The sequence below is a fragment of the Melanostigma gelatinosum genome (assembly GCF_949748355.1).
Source record: "Melanostigma gelatinosum genome assembly, chromosome: 3".
NCBI lineage: Eukaryota > Metazoa > Chordata > Actinopteri > Perciformes > Zoarcidae > Melanostigma > Melanostigma gelatinosum.
In genome coordinates, this window is record NC_136636.1 from 30194230 (window position 1) to 30214002 (window position 19773).

The 19773-nt window shown below is 42.9% G+C and overlaps 1 protein-coding gene across 1 annotated transcript in view; it reads left to right on the plus strand.

Moving 5' to 3' along the window:
• LOC306775047 (receptor-type tyrosine-protein phosphatase gamma-like) overlaps positions 1-19773 on the plus strand; it is a gene marked incomplete at both ends in the record, with an annotated part of 879186 nt that overhangs the window by 850109 nt on the left and 9304 nt on the right. The window contains 6 exons of the mRNA XM_079265258.1: positions 3494-3585; positions 7081-7227; positions 13938-14031; positions 15396-15472; positions 16003-16131; positions 18567-18713. Of these exons, the coding sequence (XP_079121384.1) occupies positions 3494-3585; positions 7081-7227; positions 13938-14031; positions 15396-15472; positions 16003-16131; positions 18567-18713 (686 nt within the window). The remainder of the gene's footprint in view (positions 1-3493; positions 3586-7080; positions 7228-13937; positions 14032-15395; positions 15473-16002; positions 16132-18566; positions 18714-19773) is intronic.

The window sequence follows — 19773 nt, forward strand, 5'->3', positions numbered from 1 at the left end:
CATGAAGTGATGACATTTCAGATAGACATGGATGTAACCTGCTACCTGACTCGTTGGCAAAGACATACAAACAGAGGCGGTAATTCTGGTTTAGAAAGTTTTCACTTTCTGAAGACTGAAAAGAAACTATGGATGAATTATTTACTCCTTTTCCGCCTGATTGGAAATCAGTGTGTCTGACTTTTGCATTGTCCATTGAACACATGTTTCACCAAAAGACTAAAACAACACCGACTTTCCTGGATATTGCAATCCATTATTTACATAGTGTTATACAACACATCACTATACCTTTAACTGATGGGGTTATGTACCCAAAGTGATACAGACAGATACGTTTTGTGTGACGTTTAATTATTCTCAAAAGAATATGCATTCGGCGTTCTTGCCATAGAGCAGTCCACTTTGTGGAGGGCATTAGGTTTACTGATGATTTGTATTTGGGAGGAAACCGCATTGTTTTGTGCTGCAAACTGGTGTTCTACTGCAGCTCAGTATAATGTTGTATTCTGGAGCAACAGAGCAGATATTTTACAGTACATGCCATGTTGTAATCTATTGTACTCTACTGTCTGTAAATTATGTCAAAGCAATGAAAAGATATTTTCTCCATGTAGCTAACTGCCTCGTTCAGACCCAGAACACTCCGCAGCCTGCTGTGTTTACTGACACACAAATCATTTTGACATATTTGCATAGCTAAATGAGTGTCTCGCAAGACACAAAGTGGAAGTGAGCGAGTGTATGCTCTTGTTAATATTTGATGAAGACTAAACCGAGGGGCGCTCTGAGAAGGTTTTCGCTGTTGTGTAATGATTTTTCAGCCTTTTCACCGAACGGGCTCCACTCATCAGGGTTCAGCTTTTCATGTTGTCTGTGTCGGAACAACGACTACCAATTTGCAGCTGTTTGTATGCAAATGTTCAATGGCTGATGAAACATGCACTCCAGTCCACTAAAAGCTCCCACAAGCAACACAGCTTCACAACTACAAAAATCCTTATTCAAGCTCTCTCTCTATGTTGTTAATTGCTTGCTCCTCTATAGTAAAGCAGTGGAACTGAAATGTCACTGAACTTGCATCATTCTTGGCAGAGATCATTGAAGGGAATGGATTGACTTGAAGCACCACTCAGTACCAAAAGGACTATAAGTGTACTACAAGTATGTGTTAGCATATGACATTTGATTCATTAATGTCGAGATCTATGTCTATGCAATGTCTAGGGTAAACAATAAAGAAAAGTAAATACAAATCAATGCAAATTTTGCCTTGACCTGCTTATCTTCAAAACATATTGGCAACAGCATGTATCATCAACTTCTCTTTTTGGGGTTTAGTAAGGCATTTGTTGCAGGCATCATTTCAAGTAGACTGTTTATAGATTACTAACAAGTACAGCGGACAAATATGTGCTTTGCCTGTCCAATGTGAAACCAATCCAACTGTTCGATTGACTGGGAAAGGACTGTATATTGTTACTGGTTCATTAAACGTTGTGGCCACCAGGGGGCGTCTATCAGAATGCACTCCAGACAAGATGTTCCTCAGAGAGGTTTATTGACAACAGTAAAACAAGCAATTGTGTGTGGTTCTGAAACAGACATACATGAAATAATAATTAGTAAAAACCTCTATACAGCATTGGCTTCAAATGAGGACATACAGGACAGAATACAGGCAGCGATAAACAGGTCCGGGACTCCTACAGTCGCCACTTAGCAAACAACGAACGAGCTGCTAAATATCAGAATACATTGCCCTGCAAATGACACAATATAACCCTTATGATGAAATTAGACTAACACCAAACTTTACGTCTACTTACTGGTTGTTTGCACGCACACAGTCTTGAAAGTCAAACTCCGAACAGCCACATAAACTCTAATCTATTTACAGACACAGCCGTGATTTCGCGCCGCCACTCTCGTCAAAGCCTTTTCACCAACTTAATGCCGATAATATTAGTCCGCGAGCAGCTGACTGCCGTCCTCTTCCGCAAGAGCCGTAGTGCGGTTCCTGCTCGGCTGCTTCTCCTAAACCCGTCTATAGAGGTCGTCCTTCGTCAGACCAACGTTGACTTATTTTATTGGAGTTTTGTTATGTTCTTGCATATTTTGCTAACACCACATTTATGTGACAAACATACTTATTGTAATCCAAACCACAATCGTTTCCTGAGAAAAACAAGTACCTTTGTTGCCTAAACCTAACCAAGTAGTTCTGTTGCCTAAACCTAACCAAGTACTTCTGTTGCTGAAACCAAACTAAGTACTTCTGTTGCTTAAACCAAACTAAGTACTTCTGTTGCCTAAACCTAACCAAGTACTTCTGTTGCCTAAACCTAACCAAGTATTTCTGTTGCTTAAACCTAACCAAGTACTTCTGTTGCTTAAACCTAACCAAGTACTTCTGTTGCTTAAACCTAACCAAGTACTTATGTTGCTTAAACCAAACTAAGTACTTTTGTTGCTTAAACCTAACCAAGTACTTCTGTTGCTTAAACCAAACTAAGTAATTCTGTTGCCTAAACCTAACCAAGTACTTCTGTTGCTTAAACCTAACCAAGTACTTCTGTTGCCTAAACCTAACCAAGTACTTCTGTTGCCTAAACCTAACCAAGTACTTTTGTTGCTTAAACCTAACCAAGTACTTCTGTTGCCTAAACCGAACCAAGTACTTATGTTGCCTAAACCTAACCAAGTACTTCTGTTGCCTAAACCAAACTAAGTACTTCTGTTGCCTAAACCTAACCAAGTACTTCTGTTGCCTAAACCTAACCAAGTACTTCTGTTGCCTAAACCCTAACCCTACAGTATAATTTCATGGCAACTGGGGAACTCTATTTCCTGAAAAGAATGGTGTGATACAATGGAGACCTCCAAAGCAGCTGCTAAATGAACATTCAACTAAGCTGTCATTGGTTTTTGCATTTCATTATCAAACTGAAAGAACATGGCATTGTTCTGGAAATATCAAATTTCTCTTCAACCACCAATTTTAGTTTTTCAGTCAAGGTGAGGAGAGAAATGTGCCATGCAGTTGTTGTTGAACATTTTAAAAGTTGAAATACTGTGCTTACAAGGTTTATGTGTTTGAAGAGGTGATTGACATGTTCTGCCGGGCTTGTGATGGTGAGCCAGTTGTGAGCCCTCAGTCTTGTAGTGAAAACTGAGCCTGTGAGTTGTGGTAGGACTGTGGCTTGCCAAGGTCACTTAGTCTCTCATTGCTGTAACCCCAGACGGTTCTGTGAAGGATGTATTGATTTGACAAAACAATGGCAACGATCTGGCCAAGCCTCAATCACAATGCAAGTAATACTTGTGTACTTTACCTTTATCTGTCAAAACCTGGCTGCTGTTTCTGTAATGCACTGTCAATTTTAGAACTTGCCAAGAGTCTGCAGATGCGTGGGAGGGTTGTGCCTTGCTCCAGGGCAAGTCGCTGCTCCTGTGGAGCTTCTTTAACCCCGGCCTCGTCTCTTCTTTGCAGATGACATGGAGGCCATTCCAGTCAAGCAGTTCATCAAACACATCTCTGCACTCTACTCAAAGAACCAGCATGGATTCTCTCAGAATTTTGAGGTAAGCAGTAAAGGCTATACTAGTACATTTTGGAAACACACCTGCACGTGAACACACAATTGAATCAATATATTAGATCCTGAGGGCCAGGCTGTGATAAACCTATGAAGTAGCCAATATCTCCTCAAACTATAGTAGCTGCAACCTTCTGTCATGAGCTCAAATTATGTGCGTCATTCCAAGAACCTGCACCGTCTTTGGTGAAAGTGCTTTTAATGTGTTCTTCTCCCTCATCGTGGTGTGAGCTACAGAGTCCCTTTGAATTAGATGGTTTTATATGCATGCATGATTTAGAAAACAGGATTAGGACTATTTGATCGCTGAATATACTTGTCCTTTTACTACTCCAAGTTGTTTTAAGTCTGTCACTTGTCACAACATGTTGCTGTTTAAATACATAATATAATAGAGTATGATTCATATTAGAAATGTATGTAGTCAGAAAGAGCACAAAACACAAAAAAATCAATACAATATTTCAAATTATAAAAGTATGTATTCAGAAAAGCTCAGATGTAGTGATTCCCCATGAGAAAAACATATTGTCTCCCTGCTGTCTGAACACACTTTCACACCACATACATGTTGAAAGCAGCAATAGTAAGAGATGATGAAGAAAACAAGAAGGGAATCTCAGCGATGGGCAGTTTAGTTCAGTTATACTACTACTTACATGCTTCATCACACTAGCCAAAGCTCCAACTCTACTCTGCAACTCTACTCTGTAAATGATGAATGGACTGTACTTGTATAGCACTTTTCTAGTCTTTCCGACCACTCAAAGAGTTGGTCTGATAGGCCTTGCCATCATTCACCCGTTCACACACTGATGACAAGGCCTATCAGACCAACTCATTCACACACAGGCTCAGCTACGGGAGCAATTTCGGGGTTAAGTGTCTTGCTCAAGGACACATCGACATGCGACTAGCGGAGCCGGGATCCTGTGATTGAAGGACGACCCTGCTCTCCTCTTAGCCACAGTCTGTGAAAATATCATCCCCTTTCTTTGTTCTTTGTTTTCATCCTCACTCGCTTTGTTTCCTACTTCTCCTCCAGTCTCTGTGCATTCCTGGTCCATGCTCTTCCCAGAAATATAGAAGTGGGTGGACTGAGCGTGACCCCTGAATGAGTAACTTAATAGTTACACTGCCTATGCGTCCCCTCTCCCTACAAAGCTTTAGGCTTGATGGATGCAGGAAAGTCCTCTCAGAAGAGAGCCCCTTCTCTTATGAAATCCTCCTCCTCCTACATTCTTGTTGTAGTCACCCAGCCAAAATAACAAAATAGGTAAATGCTCCGGAAATTGAAAGAAATACGACTGTAAAAGTGTCCGTCCAATAGTTACCAGAGATAAAGATGGGCGACAAATGAAAGGGAAAACCAGAATGAAGTAGTGATCTGGTCTTCCCAGTCAGCATGTTACACCGTCTGTACACAGGATGACACGCACATTACCATTCTGTGGGCTTCTACACAGCAGCATTTTATAAAGAATCACATCCAGAGGGCTCCCAGAACGCAGTCCCACTTGTGTTCACTTGTGTTTAACGCCTTATTTCAGAGTGGTTTAATTCAAGCTTGTACACGCATAGCAGGAAAAAGTTAGCCGAAAAAACTTTTGGGTGCAGCTACATAAGTGAGCCATTATGTAGCCTGTGTAGACTCCATATGGTCATGCAGTGTCCAGACACCACCATCAAAACATCTCATCAAGGAATATGTTTTGTTCACCCCTCCAGTAGAGCTCCTGAGCACTGAAACAGCATTGCAGGCTCATTGTGGACCAACTCGACATTAAGGGTTGACATTTTGAGAAATTGGCAATCAATTTTGGGCCTCTGGTCAGGATCCGTGACAACCTCTTTTGAACATACCAAAGACTTGGTATAGCGAAATATGCATCTCAAAATACATACATTTGAATATTTGCTGTGTTAGTGATATTTAAATATTGTCAGAACCAGAGCACGCTGCACGTGACCATGCTGCACGTGACCATGCTGCACGTGACCATGCTGCACGTGACCATGCTGCACGTGCGTTGGTGCGTTTACTTGCGTGTCCTTAGGCATCTGTTTTTGAGGCAATGATTAAGTTCATGAAGTTGTTTGACTGTGGAGTGAAAAGTTCCACTAACCCGTCAACATTTCAAACTAATATGATTCAACGGACGGAGAACCAGATGAACCTGAACAAAAAACAAAAAGAGTTATGAAGACTGATGAAGTCTTGGTAGGCGAAGTATCAATCCACCTTTGAGCTGGACGGGAAGTTATTCTGAAATCATGACAAAGACATGACATGTATACATGTCACATTTTCACTATTAAGCTGAGGTATAACTACTTATTATCTTAACTACACTAAATGTAATGTGAATACAAATGGTGATGCCTGTTGCCTGGTAACCGCTTTTAAAAGTCTGTGTTGAGGTCTGCATCATGTTCACTTTTTCATACCAAATTCATACAGTGAAAGGGCACATTACAACCTTTTCAGCAATCTAGGTCGGACAACACATGACAAGCACCACAGCATCACTGCATCAGCATCAGAGACATGACAGTATAATCACCACAGCATCACTGCATCAGCATCAGAGACATGACAGTATAAGCACCACAGCATCACTGCATCAGCATCAGAGACATGACAGTATAATCACCACAGCATCACTGCATCAGCATCAGAGACATGACAGTATAATCACCACAGCATCACTGCATCAGCATCAGAGACATGACAGTATAAGCACCACAGCATCACTGCATCAGCATCAGAGACATGACAGTATAAGCACCACAGCATCACTGCATCAGCATCAGAGACATGACAGTATAATCACCACAGCATCACTGCATCAGCATCAGAGACATGACAGTATAATCACCACAGCATCACTGCATCAGCATCAGAGACATGACAGTATAATCACCACAGCATCACTGTCACAGCAACACATCAGTCTTTGTATCTGTATTAATAACTTTGCTTCAAACCAAACCACATATTAGATCCTTTTAGGGGGTGTATGTATGTTTTTATAACCTTTGCATAGGTAGAATAGTTAGTTTCTCCCATGCTGCACTAAAACCTCAACTAATACCATTATTACATGTCATAACTGATACTTAAGTTCATTGCAAAATTGCAGTTGCAATGCAAATCTATGGTTTGGGCATGCCAAACACCATTTTGCCATACCAGCTGCTAAATGGGCGACAGTCGCTCACTGGGTTAAGAGTGTCGTCTGGGAACCGGAAGGTCAACGGTTCGATCCCCGACTGGGACGTGTCACGTGTCGAAGTGTACCTAAGCAATACACTGAACACCTGGCTCCCCGGGCGCCGATCAATGGCAGCCCACTGCTCCCTCTATACAGGGATGGTTCAAATGCAGTAGTCAAATTTTGTGTATATGTATATGACAATAAAAATGGTTTCTTCTTCTTAAAGATCTTCTTTGTCCTCTGTCACCATTTGTCTGATCCAGGAGCAGTACGTCTTCATCCACGATGCCTTGATGGAAGCCGTTTTGGGGAAGGAGACAGAAGTGACAGCCAGCCAGCTTCACAGCTACTTCAACAGCATCACGACACCAGGACACAGCGGACGCACACATCTGGAGAAACAGTTCAAGGTGAACATTTATCACTCATTATTCATTCATTTAGCACATTTACACTGTTGCATAAAACAACAATGTGTCTCGTCATTAGCTCACTCAAGACTAGAAAAAGCATTTCCTGCTGAAAATGCATTGGAATGCTGAAAACTGAAATGAATCGCAAAAACATTGCTGAAAATAGATATCCAATTCAAAAACAAATTGCAAAAAGCTTAATAATTCAAAAAGTTTAAAGATTACAAATATGAAAAGTCATATCACACCTCTCCTGAAAGAGCTGAACATTTTGATATTTGAACAGTTTCTGTGGCTTAAAAGAATTCATCAGTGGTGATATTTGCAGTAGTATAAGTTGTAGTAGAAGTATTATTAGTAGAAGTATTAGTAGCATTAGAATAACTAGTAGTAGTAGTAGTGCTATTTGTAGTAGTAGTAGAAGTTGTAGTTGTAGTAGAAGTATTATTAGTAGTAGAAGTATTAGTAATTAGAAGAAGTAGTGGAAGACGTAGTATCAGTATTCATAGTAATAGCTGTAGTATTGGTCGTAGTATTTAATATCACAGTAGTAGTAGTAGTAGTAGTAGTAGTAATAGTAATAGTCATGGCAGTAGAAGATGTAGCAGTAGTAGTACTAGTAGCAGTCGTACTAATAGCTGTAGTAGTATTACTACTTTTAGTAGCATGAATAGCAGTAGTAGTAGTATCAGTTGTCGTATAAGTAATAGTAGTAGTGGTAGTAATAGCAGTAGTGGTAGTAATAATATTGATGTAGCAGTAATAGCAGTAGCAGTAGTAGTAATAGTAGCAACAGCAAAAGTTATAGTATTAGCAGTAGTAATAATACTATATTAGCAGCAGCAGTAGTAGTTGTCGCAGTATTAGTAAGAGCATTCATTTTTTTAACAAAAAAGCCAAATTTTGAGCTTGTTTAAATACAGTTAATCCATGGGGCTTTTATTTTGAAAGGGTGGTGCTGGGTGGGGGGAGAGGGGGAGAGGAGACATAATCATAATGTCTGACACACATAAACAGAGGTTATTAAATGCCTGGCTTCATCACAAGCATTTCAATTATAATTCACTCTTTGGGGCTTTTATTTTGAAATGGGGTGTGTGTGTGTGTGTGGGGGGGGGTCCTCTAAAAGTCTCTAAAGAGAGATCCCATTCAAAAGACAATTGCAAAAAGCTTAATTCAAAAAGTTTAAAGATTACAAATATGAAAAGTCAAAGCACCCCTCTGGTGAAAGAGCTGAACATTTTAATAGTTGAACGGTTTCTGTAGCTTAAAATATGAAGGAGAAGAAGAGGTGGGACGGAAGAAACAGAAGTTGAATAAAGATTCGAAGAACAATAGTTGTTGGCTTAACAGCATTCCAACAATTAATGACAAAACAATTAATGACAAAACAAATAGAGTATTTCAAAGGTCTCAGATTATGGGTATCCCTGAGATATTATTCATATATTATGTATTGCTCAGTTAGTTCTGAAACATATATTTGGTAACACTATAATAATCATGAATGATAAATGATAAATTGATAATTAATCAAACATTAAAAGTTATTTTACTGTAATTAATAATGTTTACTTATTATTATCAATGCTATAATTTATGTTTTTAACAGTTTGTCGTTGCACTCACTAACATTTTGTATATTATATTAAGCATTTGTTAATCATTTGTAAACCTAAGAAGTTGTTTGTAAAGCATCTGTAAACATGACATAGATACATGGACCAGCTGTTTGTGCCAATGGATCATAGTTGGTTTCTGGTCCGTCTGTCTATCTAAGATTTACAAATCATTGCGTAATCATTCATGGTAACATAATGATTAGTGAACATTATTCATTGTAATTTCAGTGTTTGTTAACAGCAACATTGTTATGGTAAAATGTTAGCAGATGTTCTCCTGATGAGTTCCTCAGCTGTTATTACCCCCCAGCCCTGGTTGGTATTGGCTGTAGGTATGATGAGGGTAGGGAAGGTAATCCCTGTTGTTTCATCACAATATCCCACAATGGAGTCCAAGGTCGGGAGCAGATGGAGTGTATCTGCAAAACAATAGCTTTCTTTGTCATGGGCATGCATCGAGGCCTTCATGGTTATAGTTTGGACATTGTTATCTGCTGACTTTAGTCTCTGTGTGTAAGGTCTCCCTCTGGTCTTTGTGGTTGTTGCTTCTCTGTGTGTAAGGTCTCCCTCTGGTCTTTGTGGTTGTTGCTTCTCTGTGTGTAAGGTCTCCCTCTGGTCTTTGTGCTTGTTGCTTCTCTGTGTGTAAGGTCTCTCTCTGGTCTTTGTGGTTGTTGCTTCTCTGTGTGTAAGGTCTCCCTCTGGTCTTTGTGGTTGTTGCTTCTCTGTGTGTAAGGTCTCTCTCTGGTCTTTGTGCTTGTTGCTTCTCTGTGTGTAAGGTCTCTCTCTGGTCTTTGTGGTTGTTGCTTCTCTGTGTGTAAGGTCTCTCTCTGGTCTTTGTGCTTGTTGCTTCTCTGTGTGTAAGGTCTCCCTCTGGTCTTTGTGCTTGTTGCTTCTCTGTGTGTAAGGTCTCTCTCTGGTCTTTGTGCTTGTTGCTTCTCTGTGTGTAAGGTCTCTCTCTGGTCTTTGTACTTGTTGCTTCTCTGTGTGTAACGTCTCCCTCTGGTCTTTGTGGTTGTTGCTTCTCTGTGTGTAAGGTCTCCCTCTGGTCTTTGTGGTTGTTGCTTCTCTGTGTGTAAGGTCTCTCTCTGGTCTTTGTGCTTGTTGCTTCTCTGTGTGTAAGGTCTCTCTCTGGTCTTTGTGCTTGTTGCTTCTCTGTGTGTAAGGTCTCCCTCTGGTCTTTGTGGTTGTTGCTTCTCTGTGTGTAAGGTCTCCCTCTGGTCTTTGTGGTTGTTGCTTCTCTGTGTGTAAGGTCTCCCTCTGGTCTTTGTGCTTGTTGCTTCTCTGTGTGTAAGGTCTCTCTCTGGTCTTTGTGGTTGTTGCTTCTCTGTGTGTAAGGTCTCCCTCTGGTCTTTGTGCTTGTTGCTTCTCTGTGTGTAAGGTCTCTCTCTGGTCTTTGTGCTTGTTGCTTCTCTGTGTGTAACGTCTCCCTCTGGTCTTTGTGGTTGTTGCTTCTCTGTGTGTAAGGTCTCCCTCTGGTCTTTGTGCTTGTTGCTTCTCTGTGTGTAAGGTCTCCCTCTGGTCTTTGTGCTTGTTGCTTCTCTGTGTGTAAGGTCTCCCTCTGGTCTTTGTGCTTGTTGCTTCTCTGTGTGTAAGGTCTCCCTCTGGTCTTTGTGCTTGTTGCTTCTCTGTGTGTAAGGTCTCCCTCTGGTCTTTGTGCTTGTTGCTTCTCTGTGTGTAAGGTCTCTCTCTGGTCTTTGTGCTTGTTGCTTCTCTGTGTGTAAGGTCTCCCTCTGGTCTTTGTGGTTGTTGCTTCTCTGTGTGTAAGGTCTCCCTCTGGTCTTTGTGGTTGTTGCTTCTCTGTGTGTAAGGTCTCCCTCTGGTCTTTGTGCTTGTTGCTTCTCTGTGTGTAAGGTCTCTCTCTGGTCTTTGTGGTTGTTGCTTCTCTGTGTGTAAGGTCTCCCTCTGGTCTTTGTGGTTGTTGCTTCTCTGTGTGTAAGGTCTCCCTCTGGTCTTTGTGGTTGTTGCTTCTCTGTGTGTAAGGTCTCCCTCTGGTCTTTGTGGTTGTTGCTTCTCTGTGTGTAAGGTCTCCCTCTGGTCTTTGTGCTTGTTGCTTCTCTGTGTGTAAGGTCTCCCTCTGGTATTTGTGCTTGTTGCTTCTCTGTGTGTAAGGTCTCTCTCTGGTCTTTGTGCTTGTTGCTTCTCTGTGTGTAAGGTCTCCCTCTGGTCTTTGTGGTTGTTGCTTCTCTGTGTGTAAGGTCTCCCTCTGGTCTTTGTGGTTGTTGCTTCTCTGTGTGTAAGGTCTCCCTCTGGTCTTTGTGCTTGTTGCTTCTCTGTGTGTAAGGTCTCTCTCTGGTCTTTGTGGTTGTTGCTTCTCTGTGTGTAAGGTCTCCCTCTGGTCTTTGTGCTTGTTGCTTCTCTGTGTGTAAGGTCTCTCTCTGGTCTTTGTGCTTGTTGCTTCTCTGTGTGTAACGTCTCCCTCTGGTCTTTGTGGTTGTTGCTTCTCTGTGTGTAAGGTCTCCCTCTGGTCTTTGTGCTTGTTGCTTCTCTGTGTGTAAGGTCTCCCTCTGGTCTTTGTGGTTGTTGCTTCTCTGTGTGTAAGGTCTCCCTCTGGTCTTTGTGCTTGTTGCTTCTCTGTGTGTAAGGTCTCCCTCTGGTATTTGTGCTTGTTGCTTCTCTGTGTGTAAGGTCTCTCTCTGGTCTTTGTGCTTGTTGCTTCTCTGTGTGTAAGGTCTCCCTCTGGTCTTTGTGGTTGTTGCTTCTCTGTGTGTAAGGTCTCCCTCTGGTCTTTGTGGTTGTTGCTTCTCTGTGTGTAAGGTCTCCCTCTGGTCTTTGTGCTTGTTGCTTCTCTGTGTGTAAGGTCTCTCTCTGGTCTTTGTGGTTGTTGCTTCTCTGTGTGTAAGGTCTCCCTCTGGTCTTTGTGCTTGTTGCTTCTCTGTGTGTAAGGTCTCTCTCTGGTCTTTGTGCTTGTTGCTTCTCTGTGTGTAACGTCTCCCTCTGGTCTTTGTGGTTGTTGCTTCTCTGTGTGTAAGGTCTCCCTCTGGTCTTTGTGCTTGTTGCTTCTCTGTGTGTAAGGTCTCCCTCTGGTCTTTGTGGTTGTTGCTTCTCTGTGTGTAAGGTCTCCCTCTGGTCTTTGTGGTTGTTGCTTCTCTGTGTGTAAGGTCTCTCTCTGGTCTTTGTGCTTGTTGCTTCTCTGTGTGTAAGGTCTCCCTCTGGTCTTTGTGCTTGTTGCTTCTCTGTGTGTAAGGTCTCCCTCTGGTCTTTGTGCTTGTTGCTTCTCTGTGTGTAAAGTCTCCCTCTGGTCTTTGTGGTTGTTGCTTCTCTGTGTGTAAGGTCTCCCTCTGGTCTTTGTGGTTGTTGCTTCTCTGTGTGTAAGGTCTCTCTCTGGTCTTTGTGCTTGTTGCTTCTCTGTGTGTAACGTCTCCCTCTGGTCTTTGTGGTTGTTGCTTCTCTGTGTGTAAGGTCTCCCTCTGGTCTTTGTGGTTGTTGCTTCTCTGTGTGTAAGGTCTCTCTCTGGTCTTTGTGCTTGTTGCTTCTCTGTGTGTAAGGTCTCCCTCTGGTCTTTGTGCTTGTTGCTTCTCTGTGTGTAAGATCTCTCTCTGGTCTTTGTGCTTGTTGCTTCTCTGTGTGTAAGGTCTCCCTCTGGTCTTTGTGCTTGTTGCTTCTCTGTGTGTAAGGTCTCCCTCTGGTCTTTGTGCTTGTTGCTTCTCTGTGTGTAAGGTCTCCCTCTGGTCTTTGTGCTTGTTGCTTCTCTGTGTGTAACATCTCCCTCTGGTCTTTGTGGTTGTTGCTTCTCTGTGTGTAAGGTCTCCCTCTGGTCTTTGTGGTTGTTGCTTCTCTGTGTGTAAGGTCTCCCTCTGGTCTTTGTGGTTGTTGCTTCTCTGTGTGTAAGGTCTCCCTCTGGTCTTTGTGGTTGTTGCTTCTCTGTGTGTAAGGTCTCTCTCTGGTCTTTGTGCTTGTTGCTTCTCTGTGTGTAAGGTCTCCCTCTGGTCTTTGTGCTTGTTGCTTCTCTGTGTGTAAGGTCTCCCTCTGGTCTTTGTGGTTGTTGCTTCTCTGTGTGTAAGATCTCTCTCTGGTCTTTGTGCTTGTTGCTTCTCTGTGTGTAAGGTCTCCCTCTGGTCTTTGTGCTTGTTGCTTCTCTGTGTGTAAGGTCTCCCTCTGGTCTTTGTGCTTGTTGCTTCTCTGTGTGTAAGGTCTCTCTCTGGTCTTTGTGCTTGTTGCTTCTCTGTGTGTAAGGTCTCCCTCTGGTCTTTGTGGTTGTTGCTTCTCTGTGTGTAAGGTCTCCCTCTGGTCTTTGTGGTTGTTGCTTCTGTGTGTGTAAGGTCTCTCTCTGGTCTTTGTACTTGTTGCTTCTCTGTGTGTAACGTCTCCCTCTGGTCTTTGTGGTTGTTGCTTCTCTGTGTGTAAGGTCTCCCTCTGGTCTTTGTGCTTGTTGCTTCTCTGTGTGTAAGGTCTCTCTCTGGTCTTTGTGCTTGTTGCTTCTCTGTGTGTAAGGTCTCCCTCTGGTCTTTGTGGTTGTTGCTTCTCTGTGTGTAAGGTCTCCCTCTGGTCTTTGTGCTTGTTGCTTCTCTGTGTGTAAGGTCTCTCTCTGGTCTTTGTGCTTGTTGCTTCTCTGTGTGTAAGGTCTCCCTCTGGTCTTTGTGCTTGTTGCTTCTCTGTGTGTAAGGTCTCCCTCTGGTCTTTGTGCTTGTTGCTTCTCTGTGTGTAAGGTCTCCCTCTGGTCTTTGTGCTTGTTGCTTCTCTGTGTGTAAGGTCTCCCTCTGGTCTTTGTGGTTGTTGCTTCTCTGTGTGTAAGGTCTCTCTCTGGTCTTTGTGCTTGTTGCTTCTCTGTGTGTAAGGTCTCCCTCTGGTCTTTGTGCTTGTTGCTTCTCTGTGTGTAAGGTCTCCCTCTGGTCTTTGTGGTTATTTGCTTCACTGTGTTCACTGCTCCTCTAGCTACTGAGAGCGGCTTTCTGTTTCACTTCAGGTTTTATTCCAGAAGTCTTCAGATGCTGTGAAGTATTTTTGGAGAATCTGATCTGATCTGGATGTTAATTGATATTGTTCAATGAAAGGGTGAAGGACACACAGACCGTGAGGGAGAAGTGCTTGTATTAAATGAAATAGCTGTCTAATAAACAGCCACTTCCTTCTCTCTTCGTCTCTTAGTTGGTAACACAGTGTAACGCCAGATTCATGGAATGCTTCAACGCTCAGAAGGACTGCAACAAAGAGAAAAACCGAAACTCCTCCGTGGTGTCATGTAAGTCTTACGCTCATGTTAAACCGCATTCAACTTGAATAGAAACTGCCTCTAAGCAGGATCAACCAAACAGCAGAATATAATAACCTTTGAGCTTACGGTACGTGCTTTATAGAAGAATGATTTCTGATCCTATTTCTGTGCTGTTCTTTAAAGATAGAGAATGATTAAACTCATGAGTGAAAGGTTCATTAATGTGGTTCTGTTAGTTTGATGTGATATGTTTTTACTTCCAGGGTTCAACATACATTCTATGAAAAGTATTGTATTTATTCGTCATCAAATAACGGCAAAGACTTTAGTTTAGAAACATGACACTCTGTGGTAATCAGTTAGTGCTCATGTCTGCACAGCCATCCTAAAGCAAGTGAGATGCCAGACCGTTTTCACAGAGTTGACGTGTCTCTGAGAGGTTTTATTGGCCTTGCTCTCACACACACTAAACTCCTGGTCCCAGAGTAATTGAAATGCTTGCTTCAGCTTCTAAGCTTTGTCTTTACTCGCTGCCATGTCCTCATCAGTGCAGATCATAGTCCTCATTCTTTCTGCACATGTGCAGAAGGAAGCAAGATGGCTCACACTTCCATCAGCTCCCCAAGGAACGCTATGTGTTTGGTTATTTTACTCCACTTGCCCGATCGAGTAAGTGAGTTGCTAGATTTACTAGCCCAGCGTGGCATTCTACTAGCCCTGGGCTAGGGGGCGTTGATTATCGTTGAGCCCTGCCTACCATTTGGAATGTTCTGGTAAAATGCAATTAGCTAACTCCTCTTAGAAAAACCAGGTTGTTCTACAATGTAGCATGCAGTACCTCCAGACAACCACCACTACAACCTGTTTAACCGGCTGTGTCACCATACATTTGGATGATTTGCTCTTTCAATGGCCATAAATATTATTGATGTCATTATTTAACATGCTTGTTTACATATTACTATTTGTACAACTTGTTTTCCTAAATATGGATTTTGTGCAGGCGAGAGATGTTGTTCATGTTCATGTTGTGTCGTGCATATTTGCGTGTTAACAGGTTTTGTGTAACGTGAACGAAAGCTTATTTTGTATGTTGAAATGTATGTGAACATTTGGTAGTTGCTATCGGTTTTAAACATGTGAAGAGCATAAGAGTATCATATTATAATATAATATTGAGCCTGGGTGTGGAGTGTTTACAGGCTGGCTGGTCTCATTGTCCTCACTCAGCCCCTCTCTGTTTACACAGTCAGGAGCTGTTCCACTCGTCTCTGAATCACCAATAACAGCAAAGAGATGGATGAATGCACACATAGTGGCCTCTCAGTGTGATTGCTCTGTTCTAATGATGGCTACCCCCCCTCTCTCTCTCCCCGTCTATCTGTGAGCAGCGGAGCGAGCGAGGGTCGGCCTTGCACCTTTGCCCGGCATCAAAGGCACCAATTACATTAACGCCTCTTACGTCATGGTCAGCACTTCCACTTCTTCTGTCAATCATTGATCTGTCCAGTCTCCCCTGATGTTCCACTCACAGCAGGTTACAGGTTATCAAGTCAGATACACTCGGTCATTGTCAATGCAGTGCTTACATCCCTTTTTATAGTGATACCCAAATCCCCAAATGAGCTGGCAGCTCATGTTGATGTGTTCAACACTGCTCATCGGTGAAGTGGCAGCCTTAGAGATCTGAATCGAAATGAGTCACTATCGATCACACATTGAGCCTATGACCCACTGATGAAAGTATTGCAATATTTATATATTTGCAGTATTACAGACTGTGGCAACATTCTCCCAGGGAACAACATGCTGTATACCAGTTGTACTCCTTTGTATACACACACACACACACACACACACACACACACACACACACACACACACACACACACACTGCATGACCCGGTTTGTAATACAAGACTTCCATTAACGGCCGAGATGATCCTGATGATTTCATGTCGCACTAACCTGTTGTTGTTGTTGTTGTTTGTTCTACAGGGTTACTATCAGAGTAATGAGTTCATCATTACCCAGCATCCTCTGTCCCACACCACAAAAGACTTCTGGAGAATGATCTGGGACCACAATGCACAAATTATTGTTATGCTGCCTGCCAACCATGGCCTGGTAGGAAACACACACACACACACACACACACACTGTAGTTAGTCCCATCTGCCACTTCAACAGGCATTTATACACCTCCTCAGCCTGTGTTTAAGGTATTATGAGACACACACACGTCGTCTCACAGTGACCTGACTTTTATGAGGCAGGAGTTACACATACAGTCATATTCAAACACACACACATGTTGACATGCACACGCTGTGGGCTGACGTCTGCCTGTTGATGCCGTGTCCTCTGGGCTCTGCAGTGGGACAGCAGGACTGTTACGTGGTGGTGTGGAGATGTTTCAAACCTGCGCAGTAGAGAATGCAAACCTCCTGTCCCACAGTGCTTTCATATGCCACCGTCATTTAACACAGGACAATGATGGGTTTGGCTCAATATGAATTTAGCAAATGCATACATCAGTCGATGTACACAAACAGTAAGATCAGAAGGGAGCGAATGCAGAAGTAGCTTCTATTATGCCCTGAGGGGAACTGTGCTGAACGTATGAATCAAAGTGTGTTTCCAGGAGTGGGGAGGACTGTACAGAGCCCCGGGTGGCTCCAGACTGAGCTGCGTGAACAGAGGGGCTGTGGACACTAAAGAGTCATCCTTAAAGGCCTCATCCACAGTGATTGGTTGACAGGTGTCCCGTCTGTCAGTTAGTATCCATTAAAACACTGGAGCGCAAATTGGATGAGATGAAGCCTAAAGCAGCAGTTATACCTGGAACAGCAGCGATGGCCATGGAACCAATGGGTTTTTCATGTCCTGTCAGAGCACATTTGGGTTTGATTGATAATCCTGCAGACGGCTGAGATATTCTAAGTTCATGAGTGCTGCAAAGTGTTGTTTCTGGAGTCGTGGTAGTGCAGAGTCCTGAAGGTAGGACTGACATGCTCCTTATTTTAAGAGCTTTCTTCTAACTCTGCCAGTTAGGAGCTACTGTTAGCCTGAGGATGTGTTGGGACTACGTTCCCTGATACATTGAGTCACCATCGGTTGGGGCTGAAGACTGCAAGTTTGAAAATATAGGAGTCCATTGCTTAATTGGTGGAGTACTCACAGGACCAGGGTGGAATAAAAAGAAATGAAGCGGGAGACACGGTGGCACACCACAGTGTGTCTCAAAGCAGTAAATATCTCGTTGATAGCTGGTCACTTGAGTGTGTTTATTTATTTATTTTTCAGGGACAATGCACACGAATCAACAGTTACACTGTAAGTGAGCCAGAGTTAGCCAGAGAGGCTCATTCCCATCTGCTGTCCCCGGCCAGATGTTTCAAGGCAACTAAAATAACAAAATCTCAAATAGAAACGGAGTTAAAATTCATAGAGAAACAGACAGCAACATACAGACAAAACCGAAACACAGCAAAAGAAAAGTGTACGACATTAAAGCAGAGCAGACATAACAGGTTTCAGCATGCGTCACGCAGAACAGACCCACCTACAGGACAAGCACATGTAACACTGAAGCACTTCACAGACACAGCAAACAATGGAAAATAGCAACGCTGATCAAGACTAATGCACATATAGATGAAACAAGCAGCACAGACAGCACATCAATGCTGGCACACCTGATTGACAACAAGCCATTTCTTGAAGTGATGCTTGAATGTTTGTACGTGTGTGTGTGTGTGTGTGTGTGGTGGCACAGCATTCCACGAGTGAGCTGCCTTCACAGAGAATGTAGAGTTACTGAACGAGCTTGATGTGGAATGACACAATCACCTCTTGAAGCAGATCGAGTGAGTCTGCTGCTTTGAGTGCTTTGTTTAATAAAATCACTCAGTGGAGGCGGGGCCATACCATGTAAAATTTAAAAAACCAGACACACATCAGTGAATTTAATGATGTTCTCCCAACTCAGGATATGGTGTTTGGTGAGAATATTGCAGTGATGGTGACTTTTGGGTTTTTGATCAAGTGTTTTTAGGGCTTGTTTATGGAGAATATGAATGGATTTTAATGTTGTGCTGCTGGCTTGTGCCCAGCTGGTTAAGCAGGAGGTCAGATGGGGGATAGTCATTGCATTAAAATACAATTTTGCAGCTTGCATGGTTAGACAGTGTCTGATATATCTAAAATTCATGAGATTCAATTTTAAGACATTTGTCACATGTTTTACCTGTTTTTTAAAAGAGAGATTAGAATCAATAAAAATTCCTAAATATTTAAAATATGACACTACCTGTAGCCTCTCACCAGCAACGTAAAGCTTGGGTCACAGCTAAGATCGACGTTTTCATCACATCCGCCTGAGACAAAAGAAATCTGCATGAATGGTAGAACATCCAACTGAAATGACTCATAGCTGGTAAATGACAGGTTAAATGTACACATCTTTCTCCCCACTAGTATATATTTTGTAACAACAAAAGATATCGTGGAGTAAAATGGTATGCTGGGACAATGTTAACGGTCTCTGTGCCGTCCTGCAGGCAGAGGATGAGTTTGTGTACTGGCCCAGCCGGGAGGAGGCCATGAACTGCGATGCGTTCACTGTCACCCTCATCAGTAAAGACCGACTCTGCCTGTCCAACGAGGAACAGATCAGCATCCACGACTTCATCCTGGAAGCTACACAGGTGACTCAGTGTGTGTGTGTGTGTGTGTGTGTGTAATGCGTGCACAGACAGAAGTACTAATAACATACAAACAACTAAGTAACAGCATGCTGAAGCTCCCCTCCGTCCACTGCTCAGTGACACCGTGATGGCTGAGGTCTGGGTCAGTGGATGGACGGCACAGAGCCGAGAGAGAGCAGCGATTCATGAATGCAGTGCAGGTTTTAGAGCGGTGGAGGACAGAGCGCTGTGTGATGGATGTTTTGAGCCTCCAGAGGAACTGGGTCTGTAGATGTACACAGGACACGGACTTTCCCTGTTCTCTTTTCAAAGCTGCTAGCACTCAGCTTTCTCATCGCTTGTGTGTAAATTTCACTTGAGAGCCAAACTCCCTCAGATTTGAGAACTCCTTTGTTCACATGCATTCCCAAACTCGTATTCGTCCCCAAGATAGAACGAGTTACATTTTTGGCACGTTCACGTGACCAGGAACAACCAATCACAGCTGGCAGATATGGTCTTTCTCATCAGTGTCAGTCTACTCTACGCTAAATATATGGAGGAGAAGTTCATTGTTTTATTGCAGGGCTACCCAAAACTTTACCATCTGTCCCACGGACTATTTTACTTGCTTCATCTTTCCGTCCAATGAGGTCACAGCATCTGGTAGAGATGTCAGAGGGACAGACAGATTGAGCAGTAAAGCTACTGTGAGGGATTTGCAGTGCTGGATGTCTGTGTATCGTTTTGTTCTGACTTTGTTTAGTTCCGTCAGTGAGGCTTACTGCTGAAGCACCGCATCGTCGTCATCATCACAGCACAGGTTGGGTTGCTTAGTAACGGGAGGAGCGCCACCCAACAAGCACCTTAGAAAGGATGGAAGTGGCACGGCTGGCGGTTTTAGACACAAGCCCCTCCCACTGTACATGTACAGAAAGGTTCATTCCTGTGCCTTTTCCTCCTGAATAGATAATGGATTGAACACCAGCCCTCTCAGAACCAGAAGCTCTCAATCTCCTTGTTTTGTTTCACAGCTGAAGTAACATGGATGAGTTGAATAGAACTGTTGTAAACCAAACAT